The sequence below is a fragment of the Piliocolobus tephrosceles genome, chromosome 3 (assembly GCF_002776525.5).
Source record: "Piliocolobus tephrosceles isolate RC106 chromosome 3, ASM277652v3, whole genome shotgun sequence".
In the NCBI taxonomy this organism is placed as follows: Eukaryota; Metazoa; Chordata; class Mammalia; order Primates; family Cercopithecidae; genus Piliocolobus; species Piliocolobus tephrosceles.
This window is the reverse complement of record NC_045436.1, coordinates 110550272-110566962: the sequence shown is the minus strand read 5'-3', so window position 1 is coordinate 110566962 and position 16691 is coordinate 110550272. Positions and strand designations below refer to the sequence as shown.

The window sequence follows — 16691 nt, the reverse complement described above, 5'->3', positions numbered from 1 at the left end:
GGCAATGCTGAAAAACCTTAGACTTCTTTCACAGAGGCAGGTTACTTACAAAATGTGGCTCAGCAGAGAACATGTATGTTCCTAAAATAACCTGTTCTGAAAGAAAGATCATGAGAGATTGACAGATGGAGGTGCTTCATTCTTTTTTCTAGTCTAGCAATATGACAAATCACTATCTTTCCCATGGGGGAGAATGAGTTATAGTAATAGAGATCGTGGCACTACACTAGCACAGTGGCTTCAAACTTTTTGTGACTGTGATTCAATATATTAATAAAAAATACATTTTAGTTATGACCTGGTATACACACCACACACAGAATATACACCCGTAAACTGAATCACATTTCATGAAATATTGCTTATATTTACCATATTAATATACTCTAATATTTTCTGTTCTTCTTTATTAAAATAAATAGTAGTTCTGACCTTTTGAGTTGATTTTATGTCACATAAATGGGATCAGTACAGTTAGGCAGACTAAACTGGCTCCAGCAGATATATTCCCACATGAAAACATGACCCAGGGAATTCGAGGTCCTTGTGTTTGCTTATAAGATAATATCAATTCTACCTGCAACCTAGCTACCTAATCATTAGAGGATATGGTTTGCTTAACTTGAGTGACAGAAATACTTATACACATATAGGTTAGGACACAAAATCTCAAATTTATTTTTTTCTCCCTCAGTGCTTCTCAACTGCTATGAAAGAAAACAAAACAAAGAAAAACCAGGAATGCCTGAACTATCATTTAATTCCTCTCTGGATACTTAAAATTTTTTCTTGGATTAAGCCAGGCCACAAAAGAAATACATTCTTGTACCATACCCCTTTCTTTTACTGCATGGCATTTAGGCCACTAGTCCATACTGAGAGAGTGTTTAAAACATGACCCTGTGTCACTCACTGCTATTCCTAAGGATGTTGTTCACTTTGTGTGAGCTATCTTTAGAAAGACTCAACGGAGAATTTGCTTTCTAGCTTTCAGTATCACGAATAGTGTTTTTCCTTAGCACCTGATTTGTTTTTGTATTAGATACACTGTGATTCATGTAATGGATCATGTTGCCCTGTTTATATTGACAGCTAAAAAATGGAGAGCACATTTTGGGCCTGCGTTCATGACCAAATCATATGGAGTTTATAACTGACCTCAGTATCCTGTCCAACCCCAAGCTATTATTTTTCCATTAGTTTTAATTTTCTTATATATTTAAAAAAGTGTTAGTTTTGTGTGCCACTTCAAGTTCTTTATAGGACTAAATATGTATAATTAGCTATTGTTGAAATTAGATTTTAAAAGCCAAGTAAATTTGTTAGAATAGAAAAATAGGACTATACGTTTGTGAATTAGGTAGGTTTCATGTGATTTGTTTGGTTTTAAAAATTATATGAATAAGTATTTATTGTTAACAGTATGTTCAAATTTATCCCCATTTTGTGTACTGTTATGTGAAAAACATTTAATATCTGTTAGTATCAAGATAAAATAAACTTTGTGGATTCCTCAGATCTTTTCTGGATTGAGTTTGAATATAAACTAGCAAATATTAGAATTAAAATGTTTTTAGTTATTTCATTGTAGCAGTGGTGGTAAAAATTATTAAAAAATCAATTTTATAAGTGATATATGTTAGCATTATGAATATCTAAAATCAAGTTACATGCAGAGTTTTTGTATATTTTACACTGAGCTCAGAATCTCTCACATAAATTATAACTTTCCACATAACTGTGTTTTTAGCCAAAATAAGTTTATCATGTCATTGGAGATGTATCACACATTCTGTATTCAAAATGTTACTTAAATTTGAAGGGAAGATTTACTTCATTTTGATTTATAATTTTATGTAACCAATTTACATACTTAGATGTCTCTATACATTATTTTATTAGTAAACTTAAGAATATCATCCGATTCTTTAAATTTTACATTTTAAGTAGTTTAAAAAGGATTTAAACATTAGAACAACTTAGTGTTAATTAATGAAGCAGAGGTAGACTTTGAGATATCCTAACAAAATCTTTTACTTATGGAATTGAGTATAAATGTCAACCTTGTGAAATTTAGAATTAAAAATTATCCAAGTAATGGAGTACTACCAAATGGTAGTGGTCATTTTGGTAGAAAAAAGATCAGGCATTTCAGGCAATGCTGTAAGGTTGTTTTGAAATCTGTTCATAAAAACTATAAAACTCTGCCCATATTTCTGAGTATGATATGGATAACATGTTAAGATACAGAACTATGGTAAATGTTGTTAGCATCAATATGAGAAGAGAGCATGTTTTTGGAAAACGACAGTGCCAATCCTTTACTACTTTGTTAGATTATAATGTACACAATTGAGACTTTTCTCAATGGTTCAGGATCACTTAAAAATTAATACAGGTATTCATTATTTTGAATAGAATTATCTTGAAGGACCTTTTTACTATTGCCTTGGAACTTTCTTGAATAATTCCCCAGTGTTCACTAAACTCAGTTTTTCTTTTGTGTCACTTTTTCAATAGAATAATCATGTTCGTCATTCATACTTGTAGTGTAGACCTGTTCTGTGACTGATCTACCCTTAGCTTGGGATAACGCTTTATTTATAAAATAGCAATTTCTGCATTTTCTATAGGTATGAATAAAGTTTGCTAGAATCGGTTGAGGTCTGTCCCAATGGGGTTTTTCCTGTAGCCTGCACGTCGTTGGAAACGCTTCATAGAGTAACTCTGTGGTTTTACTTTACTCACAGGACTATTGTTAGATCTGTGGGAAGGAACTACAAGACCGTTACTAAAAGTTTGAAAAAGACAGTTACTAAACGTTATGAAAAACCAGATAATCTACTTTTTTACCTTAGGTATTGGCATATTCCACACATCTGTACTATTCTTGAGTGATTGCTTAGGAATGAATGTGATTTGAACTCATTCATGTTGAGAGGGTGTCAAATTGAGAACCAGGCAGATCCCCACCACCTACAGTATGAAGAACCCTAAAGTAAATTGGTTGAATAAATTAAGTCCCAAAGATTCTTGATGAATTTTGAAGTCTTCCTCAGTATACCCATATTGAAAGGAGATGACGAAGCCAAAGTAATTGTGGGCTGACATGGCAACTGGATCAGTTTCATTAAAAAGGGCGAACTTGAAGATGACTCCAGCTCTTTAGAGGATCTAAAGTGACCTTGATGGACAGTGGGAAGAAATCACAACATGGAATTCCTTGAATAAAAATGTATTGACTTTAAAAAAAAAAAAGTTTGCTAGAATCATCACTGATCTTAGAATGGAACAGAAAATATGTATTTTTTATCCTTATAATGTGTGCCGCTACGTAGTATAATGTGTGTTTCATAAAACTTCTTAACATTTTGATCTATTCTTGCAGGGTTCATGCTTGAACCAGATCCGGAACATAGACCTGATATATTTCAAGTATCATATTTTGCATTTAAATTTGCCAAAAAGGATTGTCCAATCTCCAACATCAATGTAAGTAGGTTTTCAAGTAGGATATGAATTTAAAATTCATTTTATCATATGTAAATATATTTACTTTCAGAGTTACTTTTTTGTTTGTTGCTGCTGTTAAACCCCAGAGTTACTTGTTTCATGACAAGTGGTCTGATTGTGTGTTTGATTATATTTGTGGTACAAAGCTTCTGCACCCAGACTTTGCACTGAGATACCTTGGGGACTGCAGCAGACTCAGGCAGCATATTTTGCATTTTTGAGGAAAATACAGGGACATCTTTGTGACCTAGCACAAACTAATTTTATTATTTGGGCCTAACCATTTAATAAACAGGACTATTAGATTTTTTTTTTCTCTTAGAAGTAAACAATTGAGATACTGAGCGCTGTGTTAACTAAGTTTGGGAAACTTTGGTTTAAAGAGCACAGGCATTGTTAAGTGGGAACTAAACAATGTGTACGCATAGATATTGACAGTGAAGTAATAGACATTGGAAGCTTAGAAAGGTGGGAAGCGGATGAAGGATGAGAAGTTACCTTATGGGTACAATGTACACTATTTGGGTGATGGTTATACAAAAGCCCAGAGTTCACCATTATGCAGTATATCCTTGTAACAAAACTGCACTTGTATCCCCTAAAACTTAAAAAAAATTTTTTTTAAAAAAGCACAGGCAGTGTAAACAGAGACCCAGATTCAGTTTTGTCCTTATCAGTGACTGACTTTGAATCTTTTGGTAAGTTACTTTAATGTCCATTTCTTTTTCTGTAAAACAAGGATAGTAATTATAAAGTTTACATGTAAAACCCAGTGCCTAGTCCATGGAAGGTGCTCAGTTGGCAATAGTTAGTATTATTTAAAAGCTTTGAATTTTATTCACTGTCTGTACAGTGCATTTAACTACACTAGGTGAATCGTGTATGGCAAGTCTCCGTCAGTGTTAATAAAGGTCTCTAGAATCATCACTGATTATAAGCCATTCTTGACTTTGTAAAGATCATCTGGCCTGACCTGTTTCTGTAGGGTTTCCTTAATGTGTAACTTAATCTACCCCACTAAGAAAAAAAGAAGGAATGTGGTGCCTTTCTTTTTTTTGAAGCCCTTGCCATATTGATGTATTATTTTCTCTGTTGAAGCTGAAAGCTTTGCAGTTCTAAAAGTAGATAAGTAGACTCATTCGACATTTACTCAGCAAATATTTATTGAGTACCTACAATGAACTAAACATTGAGTATAAACAAATGAACAAGGCCTTCCGCCCTCATTTTCCAGGCCTTACAATCAGTGTCTTGAAAATTATCTGTAGTATGTAGAAACAACACTTGATTCTTATCCTTGGTGTTTGTTGCTTTTTCCAAAATGCAAAATAGTCATTGATTTACAAGTGTAATATAATCTTTCTTTTCACTCAAGATTTACCCACTTATAAATGGACACAATGGTGTTCTGCTTATTTTCCAAGGTTTCTATGGCACATGAATATGAAATTGACATTTGTGTAACATGTAGTGATATTTGCAGATTAGATCTGGTGAATATATGTGAACAATTTATAGGTATCTGATGTGATAGTAATAGTGTCTCATAGTACTTTTAAAGTTCAATAATATATCCATAGATTACAAAAACTTTCTGCAATTAAAAAACTAAAATGAGAAGTTTTATTTTTTTCCTTCCAAGAATTCTTCTATTCCTTCAGCTCTTCCTGAACCGATGACTGCTAGTGAAGCAGCTGCTAGGAAAAGCCAAATAAAAGCCAGGTAGGCAAAACTATGTTAAAATTGAAAAGGCATTAAAAAAAAGATAGGTTTTGTTTTTAATCCTAGCAAGTATAATTGATTAAATATCATCTTCATCCACAAAAGATGATGTGTTGCTTATTGTATGTGGTATAATTGCGATAGCAAATACAAAATAAGCTTTTAAAAATATTAGATAAAGGATTTGGCATCATCTCACTGGAACTGTTCACTCAATGACAAGTGATTGTTTGATGATGTTAGAGTAGGTCTTTTTTTTGGACAGGGATTGTCATTTTCATCACATAGCAACTCTAATTTAGGAAATACTGTGTTTTCAGTTTATAGATAGTATGTTTATTTTTTAAATTTAAGGAAAGAAAAAAATAGCTCTTACAGGCAACTAGAATATAAAATATGTATGTACTTTGTAGAATTTGTAATGAGTGGTTATAACTATAATACTTTTTAAGGCTGGTAAATATGTTTTCAATCTTATTTTTCAGAGTATTTATTATATTATTAACAATAAGTTTGAACTATATTATGTAGGTTAAGACTGAATCTGTTAATGACTGATTTTTACCCACCACACACTTTTTTGAATTTAAAAGTTAACAAGCAGGATTGTATCTTAGATTATCAGACAGGTATAATATTTGGGGAGATTTCTTGGTCACAGCAATTTTGTATTGTATGTTATTTATGCAAAGTTTGTTTACCCAATACAAAAATATATTTGTTCATATGCTTTTTATATGCAAGATATAGACAATTGAAACACAAAGGAAAAAAAGCAGTTTTTATTTCCAAGGAGTTCACATTCTAATTGACAAGTAAACAATTACAACCTGATAGATATTAGGCTACTTTGAGAGTGTGAAGGAAGGGAAAGACTGGGAACAGAGAAACAGGAGCACATAAAGAATGCTTTCCCTGCGGGTGGGAGTTGCTGCACTCCTCCTTGAATGGTGAATAGTCAATCACCTGGAAGGGTGGGGAGTGAAATTATAGCTGGCAGGCAGTTTAGGCAAGAATGACCCTTGTGAAACTACAAGACTAGGACAAAGGGGGACATATACAGGAGGTAGATAAATGCCCGTCATGAACAACTTTGTTTATATATCATGCTGAGAAATTTGGACTTTGGCCTATAGGTCAGTTAATTTTCAACCTTCTAGTCAGTTCTACTCATTGAGACTTGGTTGTGACATGTGTTGTAAATGATCTGTTACTTATAAATGTTAAAATTTCATTTGTGAATGACTTATTTTCAAAAATGGTGTTATAAAATATCTTCCTTCACTTGAATTTCAAAATATTCTTTTGAGAAGAGATCAAGGTGTAAAGTTATATCTAACCTGCAGGAATCCAGCTTGACCAACAATCGATCTTATCTGTGACGTAGCTTTAAGTAGCATCCACTGTTATAGTTGAATGGTAATTAGGGATTATTGTAGGATTTGTCAGTTGAATTTTATTGTGACTTCTGTTTTTTTAAAATAATTAGTAAATAAATCTTTGAGAAAGTAGGTGCAGACTTTTTTAAAAAAGCATAAGTCAGCTGAACAAGAATGATGATTTGATTTTCTTTTCACCCTAACGCAAGTTATAGCTGTAGAGTTACAAGACAATGAAATAGTACTATTAAAATTCACAGTGCTTATTTATAGTATGTTAAATCTGAACATTATGTATATTAAAAAATAAGGTTGATTGGTACTTATTGGTTAATATAAATTCAGTCTATGAATATTAGTGAAAACTTGAAAAAATCTAAATGTATACAAAGCTTAATATTAAAAAAATTAGTTTTTTTCATGTAAAGAGCATATTTTGGGAGGAGAAATTATTTACTAGCAGTTTCATTACATGTTTTCAAAAAGCACCCGAGGGTTTTTCAGCTGCCTTCAATCTGTGGTACTCTTTGCCTTCTTAAAAGGTCGCTCTCATCTCCCTGAACTTTGCATCTGCTCTTGGTATGGTTTAAGATGTGAAATTTATCTGACGTGTCTTAAAGATGGAGACACTGAGAGTCACTGGCCTGGCAGATGGAAACATTGAAGGATTTTAAGCAGGAGAGTGTGAGTCTGAGTTTTAGGAAAATTACAATGATTTTGTTCAGGTGATGGCGAGGAGAAAGAAGGGAAGCAGAAAAACAGCTCTGTGAGTGTTGTAATAGTGAAAATGAGACTATGCGGCAGTATTGATGCAATGATTACTGTTTTTAACTTCAGTCAATTTTGTATCTCCCTGTGCCAATCTGCCCAGGCATTTTCTTCCCATTCCTTCACATAGAATACCTGGTTTCTCCATCACTACCTAATGAAATCAAACTTATTAAGAAAATTTTAAACCCCAGTTTCTACCTGAAGCCTTCTGTAGCCAGATTAGGTTAAAAGTACAATTACATCTCCATAAACTCTTGACAGCACTAGCTTGGCACTGATGATTTTTACTATCTTACATTTTTTACATTTCCACTAACATGTGCCCTGTCTTCCTAGGTATACTGTAAATTCTTTGAGGACAGGGTGTTGTGCAGTGTTTTTGCTGGATATCAGTAAATGTACAATACATATTAGCGCTTTGGTAAAACAGGAGACATCAGAGTGAACAAACTATACAGACTTTTAATACGCTTCTTAGGGCTTTTGCTGTGCCTATGTGTGTTGTGAATCTCTAAAGAGGGTTTACATCAGCAACAAGGCAATGTCAGGTCTGGCCTGTACTAGCCACTTAATACAGAATGGATAGTTAAACCGAGAGATTGTGTACAATATTTCCCCCAAATTACTTGAGCTTAGGGAGTATAGCATTGGTTGTAATGGCGCATCAGTAATTCAATGGCAGTAAATACTTGATTATCATTAAAACAAGATATAATTGATTTTATATATATATACACTAATTATATGTATATATACAGATATACAGTGTGTATATATATATCTGTGTGTATATTATATATATATATATATATAATATATATATATATGGCCTATTAGTTCAATTTTCATGTCTTTTACCATCCCCATCCCATCTAGAGCATTAGTATTATTTTCAGAAAACAGCATACATGTAATTCTAAGATCTTTTGATTCTGTGTCACGTTTTTTTTTGTTCCTCTTGAAAAGATAGTTGTTAGTAGGGTTCCCTCTTGTGGTACATACAGATACTGGGAAATAACTGGATCTGTGCACTTGTTGATAGATGCAAATGCAGCAGATGTGTGCTTCATAAATCATATGTATGTAAAAATTTTAAGTATTCACTTGAAAATGTGTAAGGGGGATTTAATAATGATATTTTATTGTGAATCCTGTTGGAAGGTGAACATATGGTCCTGTTAACAAGTATTTGAATTTTTGTACTTAATTTATAGAAAGCAAGCAAGTTGATAAATATATAAAGATTTTACCTTTTTTCTTTTTCTTTTTTTAAAAAGAAGCAAATGTCGATGTCTTCTCACATTATATTTATGGTCTCTTGATTTCAAAACTGTGTTTACCGCTTAACTACCCACATCTGGGGCCTAAACTAAGTCCTAGTGGGATAAATTTTATATGCTTTTTCCATTTTGTGTTCTGAGTAAAGCAAAGTTAAAGAGTAAGTTGAATGTGAGCAGGTGGCACCTATTAAAAGTTTTGGCTTATTTTGTTTAACATGCCCTGGGCCACAGTCTTTTCTTTTTTTATGCCTTGGAGTCCAAGCAAAGGGAGATTGTTCCTTGTTGTTTCTTATTTTTATTTCCCTGACAAGTTCAGAGAGTGGCTCCCAGTTTTGTCCAAAACCTTATTAAAAGGTTTCTGTTTATTTCCTTTCAGTATCATTTCATCTCCTTAAAGAGCAATTTCTGGGACTATGTTCTTTTTCTGCTGGTTTTGATAGCAGACTATGAATGGTTGTGTACTGTTTTAAGGAAAATTGTTAGTTTTATTTGTTTTTCTATCTTTATTAAACATTTGATACTTGAAAATGAGTCTTAGGAGAAAGATGAGGACTAATGTGATTATCAGTAATAGTTAAAATGCATCTGTTGAGTTGGATGCTTTATAGAATAAATAGTAAATTAGAAATAATCCCAATATTTAGAATGAAATATATTCTTCTGTTGTAGAATAACAGATACCATTGGACCAACAGAAACCTCAATTGCACCAAGACAAAGACCAAAGGCCAACTCTACTACTACTGCCACTCCCAGTGTGCTGACCATTCAAAGTTCAGCAACACCTGTTAAAGTCCTTGCTCCTGGTGAATTCGGTAACCATAGACCAAAAGGTAATAGAGCCCTGCCAATCTCATCCTCTTAAAGGTTAATGTAAATAAACCTTTTATGGTTTGATTTCCTGACCTCAGGTGATCGTTAATATTGTAAAGCAGATAACATAATGCTTTCAGAAACTTTCTGCTGATGTCTACTAAATTCGGTTGGTTTCTCAGAAATTCAATTGTTGTAGGCAAAGGGAAGTTACTGGCAATATGAAAGTATAGTACAAAAAACTCACAATTTGCTTTGATACTATAAATACAAACTCTTATCCCTAGAGTCATCAAGTAGTAGGGTTTGAGGTTGGAAATAAAGTTCAAAGGTATGGAAAAAGTCTATGTTTTATGAGAAAGAAAGAAAGTTGAAAACACTAGTCTTACAAAGTTATATGTCTTTGCATTGCGCCTAAAGTCTTGGTGCAATGGACATTACAACATAAAAACTTACCTGATTTTGAGAAAAATTTACTCATCTAAAGTATCTCCTAAGCATGATGGTACAGCGTGGTATTTAAAAAAAAATTTTTTCCCCCAAAGAAATATCCCTAACATTAGAGTAAACTTACTTTCTCAAGGATCTGGGGTATAACCTGAAGACTCACCTTAAAGAAATCCTGTTTTGCACTTTATTTCGTGATCAATCTGTCATGTTTTAATGTTAAAATGTTTTTAATGGGATACTCTAATGGTTAAGAGCCTACATTTTGAGTCTCACGGACCTGATTTGAGTCCTATTTCTCCCGTTTTTTAATACAGCTTCTAAAAGTACTAGTACCTGTCTTAATAGGATTATTGGGAAGATTAAATGGCTGTTTAATGTGATACCTGATACATGATATGCCTTTGATAAATGTTAACTGTTAACTACTGTTATCAAGTAAAGTATATGTTCAGGAAAGGTAATGTTTATTTTTATTTTTTATTTTTTTTTGAGACGAAGTGTCACTCTTGTCCCCCAGGCTGGAGTGCAATGGCACCATCTCAGCTCACTGCAACCTCCCGCCTCCTGGGTTCAAGCAATTCTCCTGCCTCAGCCTCACAAGCAGCTGGGATTACAGGCAACTGCTACCATGGCCAGCTAATTTTTGTATTTTTAGTAGAGATGGGGTTTCACCAAGTTGGCCAGGCTGATCTCAAACTCCTGACCTCAGGTGATCCGCCCACCTTGGCCTCCCAAAGTGCCGAGCCACCGCACCTGACCTGTTTATTTATTTATTTACTATTTGTTTATTTTTGAGACAGGGGTTTTACTCTGTCACCCAGGCTGGAATGCAGTGGCACTCCATGATCATGCTACTGCATTTGTGCCTCCCAGGCTCAAGCGTTCCTCCTACCTCAGCCTCTTGGGTAGCTAGGGCTATTGGTGTAGGTCACCATGCCTGCTAATTTTTTAGTTTTTTTTTTCATAGATTTAGAATTGGGTCTCCCTATGCTTCCTATGCTTCCCAGGCTGGTCTTGAACTTCTGGGCTCAAGCAATCCTCCCATCTTGGCCTCCCAAAGTGCTAGGATTAAAGGCGTGAGTGACTGCACCCATCCTGTTTTATCTGGCATATTGCTATGTACTTCTTTGGTAGTCAGGTACAATAATTGGAGGAGTATTCCATGGAAAAGGGAAAACAATGTGAATTTGAAATCATTTGTATTTAATTCCTATTTAATCATTTCCTAACCCCACTGTTCTCTTATGTAAAATGGAATAACAACTACTTTTCCTGTTATGAGGAGTAAATAAGGTGTGATATCTATGAAAATTTTGTCTCATAGTAAACATTCAATGTTAGTTAGTCTTTTTTATAGCTTTTTGGGTTGGAGGTCCTATCAGTCTTATTTATCATGCATTAGTGTCCTCCAGTCAAAGAACACTAGAAACACACTTGTTGTTGAACAAGTTATATTTATTACTCCTAAACTATTCAGATCTGTGGGGTGTCTCAGGAAGACGGTGCTTGAAAAGACATATTAAAGGATTTGGGCTTGTTTTGGGTAATTTTGGAGAGGCTATAAGGAAGTGGGAGGCCATACATGCTGACTCATGCCTGTAATCCCAGCACTTTGGGAGGCTGAGGTGGGAGGATCACTTGAGGCCAGGAGTTTGAGACCAGCTTGGGGAACATAGTGAGACCCCATCTCTACAAAAAATAAAGAATTAGCTAGGCAGGGTGGTTCATTCCTGTTGTCTCAGCAACTCAGGAGACTGAGGTAGGATGATCACTTGAGCCCAGGGATTCAAAGGTAGAGTGAGCTGTGATTGCACCATTGCAGCCTGGGTGACAGGGCAAGACCTTATCTTAAAAAAAAAAAAAAAAGAAGGAAGAAAGGAAGTAGGCTTTGCTCTGTATTGCATACTATTGCATACTGTCAAAAAGAGGGCATATGAAGCGGGGTGTAGTGGCTCACGCTTGTAATCCCAGCACTTTGGGAGGCCAAGGCAGGTCGGATTGCTTGAGGCCAGGAGTTCAAGACCAGCCTGAGCAATGGCGTGGTGGTGCTCACCTGTAGTCCCAGCTACTCCGGAGGCAGAGGTGCGGAGGATCCCTTGGACCCAGTAGGTAGAGATTTCAGTGAGCCAAGATTGCACTGCTGCACACCAGCCTGGGCAACAGAATGAGACTCTGTGTCAAAAAAATAAATAAAAATAAAAATGAAACGGTGTTATAATATATTTAGGTTTCTTAATATAAATTTTATCTAGAAGGAAGGAAGCTAAAGCCTCAGTAGCTAAAGATGTTGAGACATTTTTGGGGTTTGGACAATGTTCATGGTTTTGTCGCTGTTCAGACATGATTTTGGAGTGGTCTTGTTTTGATCCATCACAATCATAGTGGCCTTGTCTAATGTTGTATGAGATTATTCAACAGGAGAGCACCAAGACTTAGCTGTGATTGCCAGGCCTACTCCTGATGTCAGGGGCCATGTTTCTCTTTCTTACATGCTTTCAGCTTAAGTTGGAAAAATGTTCCTCTTTTTCCCCTGATAAGTGCATTTTTTTTTTTTTTTACATTTCTTCACCCTTTAAAAAGAATGCAAAAATTAACACGAGTATTGTATTTTAAAATATTCGGATTATACAGTAGTATTCAGTGAAAATGTGAACATCTCCCTCCATTTTCTTCCCAGAGTTAACCAGCAGTGTTTAATGTTCATCTTCCCAGTCCTTTTTTATGTTTTTACATGTATATATACAGATATAAATAATTCATGTTGTATTTAAAATAAATGGAGGCCGGACATAGTGGCTCACTGCCTGTAATCCCAACACTTTGGGAGGCCGAGGTGGGTGGATCACTTGAGGCCAGGAGTTCAAGACCAGCCTGGCCAACATGGCAAAACCTCATCTCTACTAAAAATACAAAAATTATCTAGGCATGGTGGCACATGCCTGTAATCCCAGCTACTTGGGAGGCTGACGCACAAGAATCACTTGAGCCCAGGAGGCGGAGATTGCAGTGAGCCGAGATCATGCCACTGCACTCCAGGCTGGGCAACAGAGCAAGACTCTGTCTCAAAAATAGTAAGTAAATAAAATAAAATAAAAGGAGTCATACTATACATACGTATTAGTTCGTTTTCATGCTGCTGATAAAGACATTCCAGAAACTGGGAACAAAAAGAGGTTTAATTGGACTTGCAGTTCTACATGCCTGGGGAGGCCTCAGAATCATGGCAAGTGGTGAAAGGCACTTACATGGTGGCAGCAAGAGAAAATGAGGAAGAAGCAAAAGCAGAAACCCCTGATAAACACATCAGATCTCATGAGACTTATTCACTATCACGAGAAAAACTGGCCCCCATGATTCAGTTACCTTCCCTTGGGTCCTTCCTACAATGTGGGAATTCTGTGAGATACGATTCAAGTTGTGATTTGGGTGGGGACAAGGCCAAACCATATCATTCCACCCCTGACCCCTCCAAATCTCGTGTCCTCACATTTCAAAACCAATCATGCCTTCCCAACAGTCCCCCAAAGTCATAACTCATTTCAGCATTAACCCAAAAGTCCACAGTCCAAGGTCTCATCTGAGACGAGGCAAGTCCCTTCCACCTATGAGCCTGTAAAATCAAAAGCAAGCTAGTTACTTCGTAGATACAATGCGGATACAGGTATTGGGTAAATATAGCCATTCCAAACGGGAGAAATTGGCCGAAACAAAGGGGTTACGGAGCCCATACAAGTCTGAAATCCAGTGGGGTGGTCACATTTAAAAGCTCCAAAATGATCTCCTTTGACTCCAGGTCTCACATCGAGGACATGCTGATGCAAAAGGTGGATTCCCATGATCTTGGGCAGCTCCGCCTCTGTGGCTTTGCAGGGTACAGCGTCTCTCCCGGCTGCTTTCATGGGTTGGCCGTTGAGTGTCTGCAGGTTTTTTAGGCGTATGGTGCAAGCTGTAGGTGGATCTACCATTCTGGGTTCTGGAGGATGGTGGCCCTCTTCTCACAGCTACACTAGGCAGTGCCCCAGTAGAGACTCTGTGGGGACTCTGACCCCACATTTCCCTTCTGTACTGCCCTAGCAGAGGTTCCCCATAAGGGCCCTACCCCTGCAGCAAACTTTTGCTTGCGCATCCAAGCGTTTCCATGTATCTTCTGAAATCTAGACTGAGGTTCCCAAACCTCAGTTCTTGACTTCTGTGCACCCACAGGCTCAACACCAAATGGAAGCTGCTAAAAAGGTTGGGGCTTCCACTCTTTGAAGCCACAGCCTGAGCTCTACGTTGACCCTTTTGTTATTTCTTTTTTAACCTATAAGTTACTTAGGTTGTTGTTAAAGTTACTTATTATAAAGTTATTAAAGTTACTTACTGTTATTAAATTTTCAAGGAGATAAAAGATACTAAAGGCTGGAAGGATAGGGGAAGTGAGGGGTAGGGAGGGATTTACTAAAGGATATAAAATTTTAGCCAGATAGGAAGAATAAATCCTAGTATTCTCTACCACTTAGAATGACTAGTTAACAATCTTTTGTGTAATTTCAAATAGGTAGAAAGAGAATGTTGAGTGTTCCTAACACACAAAAAAAGACGATGCTTGCGATGATGCTTTTGCTAATTACCCTGATCTGATCACTTTGCAAAATATGTATTAAAACATCAATATGTACCCCATGAATATGTACACTTATTATTTGTCAATTAAAAAAAAATTTCAGAGTGAATGATTTTTGAGTAGTTATTTTAATACTCTTTCACCTGGAAAGAAATACACTTAAAAGGCTAATAATGGTTGTATCTGTGTGGTGGATTTGTGATTTTCATTTTTTAACTTACATTTTTATAAGTATTTTCAAGGATAGTTAAAATGAACGTGCATTTCCTTATAAGTAGAAAAGTTAGAAATAGTTATAAAACTATATTCATAAAGCTGTTGTACTTAGGTCTGAGGAAATTTGAGGATACTAACACTGATGAAAAAAGAACCCTTGTCTCCCTCCTTGCACTCTCTCCCCTCTCTTTTTATCCTCTAGGATTGAACAGTTGTATTTGAATATAGGGTAAGTTAGAGGAGAATATAGAAATTATAGTGTGTTAGTGTATTGCATTAAGTGTATATCTTACTTTTTAGTTAATTTTTAAAGTTTACATGTAGGATTTGCCTAGGGTATAATTAATGGAGCTTATGAATAAATATCCGTTTAGGAGACAGTGTTAATAGATTCATTACAGTGAGCATTTATTAATCATCTTTTGTATAAAAGGTTTTTTGGGACTCTTAACAGATGAGTAAGTCATCATCTTTTCCCTCAGGGTCCCTGGTTAGGAAGTAGCCATGTAAGTCATTAATATGTACAAGACAGACTAAAATGGAATAAACTGAGTGGAAGTGCTAGTCGAAGGAACAAGGAAGAGAGATTTGAGCTAAACTTTAAAGAATAAGAATTTCAGTAGGTGGAAAATGGCATTCTAGACTGAGAATTGTTTTGGTAATGATACATACTCATGATAGTACATGATATAGTTGAGCAGTGTAGAACAAACTAACATGGATATTGTGTTCATGGAGAGCCGAAGCATGAAACATGAAGTGTTTCTAAGATGTTGACTTTTGTTCAGAGTTGTAGATGACAAAATTAAGCTTCTTCAGTACTTATAATTAAAGTAAATCCCTATAAACTCTATGCATATGGAAGTTTCTGTATTATAAATAAGGATATAAATGCCTTAGTTAAATTACTATTGAGATGAGCATGTTGAAATCCAGCTTTTTAATTGAAATCATTAGTGTGTTAATGTAAGTGTTTGGGACCTTGTCTTTAGGGGCACTAAGACCTGGAAATGGCCCTGAAATTTTACTGGGTCAGGGACCTCCTCAACAACCACCACAGCAGCATAGAGTACTCCAGCAACTACAGCAGGGAGATTGGAGATTACAGCAGCTCCATTTACAGCATCGTCATCCTCACCAGCAGCAGCAGCAACAGCAACAGCAGCAGCAGCAGCAGCAGCAGCAGCAGCACCACCACCACCACCACCACAACCACCACCACCACCTACTTCAGGATGCTTATATGCAGCAGGTAATTTTTTTGTTTCTTTAGATATGGAAGTAGTGTGAAATTGATGCAGCAAATTGAATATCAGTGAATTCCTTTTTGTATCATGGGCGCCTTGAACTCTAGATTTGAGTAAACACTTTCCCCAATTTTCTGATTATGAAATAATATTTAATTTGCAATCAGTGAAATACTTAAGAATACTCTAAAATAGGTTGCATTGTGGCCTTATAAAGAAAAGAATGTTCATCGGAAACATTTAGTATTCACAAATAAGTACTGCAGTTTATAATGAATATTATCTGAGGTTACATTTTGAGTTCACAGACTAATAATGCTGTTGTTGGAAAGGTGATATTAGGCTTTGCAGAAGTAACATTGTCTTAGATTTTTGTCACCCTCCTCGTTTTGGTTGATAGATCCAGAGTGGAGGGTGGTAAGTAGGTGGTACCATGGGATGCCCAGAGGACACCACTGGAGGGGAGATAAAAGGAGAGTATAGATTTAGTGTAATGGGTCTTGGTTAGAAGTCACTTCTTGTGTCTTTATCTTCTAGGAAAAGGTGGTAAATGTGTTTTGGTAGCTTTCTTCTAAACGTTCTTAAATTGTGCTAAAAGTGGTTTTAATTGAATCTCTGTTATGTTTTGTTGATAATTTTTTTTTTTTTTTTTTTTTTTTGAGGCGGAGTCTCGCTCTGTCGCCCGGACTGGTGT

The 16691-nt window shown here is 35.8% G+C and overlaps 1 protein-coding gene and 1 non-coding gene across 5 annotated transcripts in view; both read left to right on the top strand.

The window, feature by feature from the left end:
* Nucleotides 1-16691, top strand: part of BMP2K (BMP2 inducible kinase) — a 144388-nt gene that overhangs the window by 82901 nt on the left and 44796 nt on the right. For all 4 annotated transcript variants that reach the window (XR_002733691.2, XM_023222475.2, XM_023222476.2 and 1 more), the window contains exons 8-11: nt 3389-3492; nt 5156-5235; nt 9335-9498; nt 15743-16002. Coding sequence is in view for 3 of the 4 variants with exons in the window: in XM_023222475.2 (XP_023078243.1) it covers nt 3389-3492; nt 5156-5235; nt 9335-9498; nt 15743-16002 (608 nt within the window). In the remaining variant the exon portion in view is untranslated. The remainder of the gene's footprint in view (nt 1-3388; nt 3493-5155; nt 5236-9334; nt 9499-15742; nt 16003-16691) is intronic.
* On the top strand, nt 2659-2790 carry LOC111549420. The gene has a single exon (XR_002733729.2). It is a non-coding gene; the product is annotated as a small nucleolar RNA SNORA18 (small nucleolar RNA).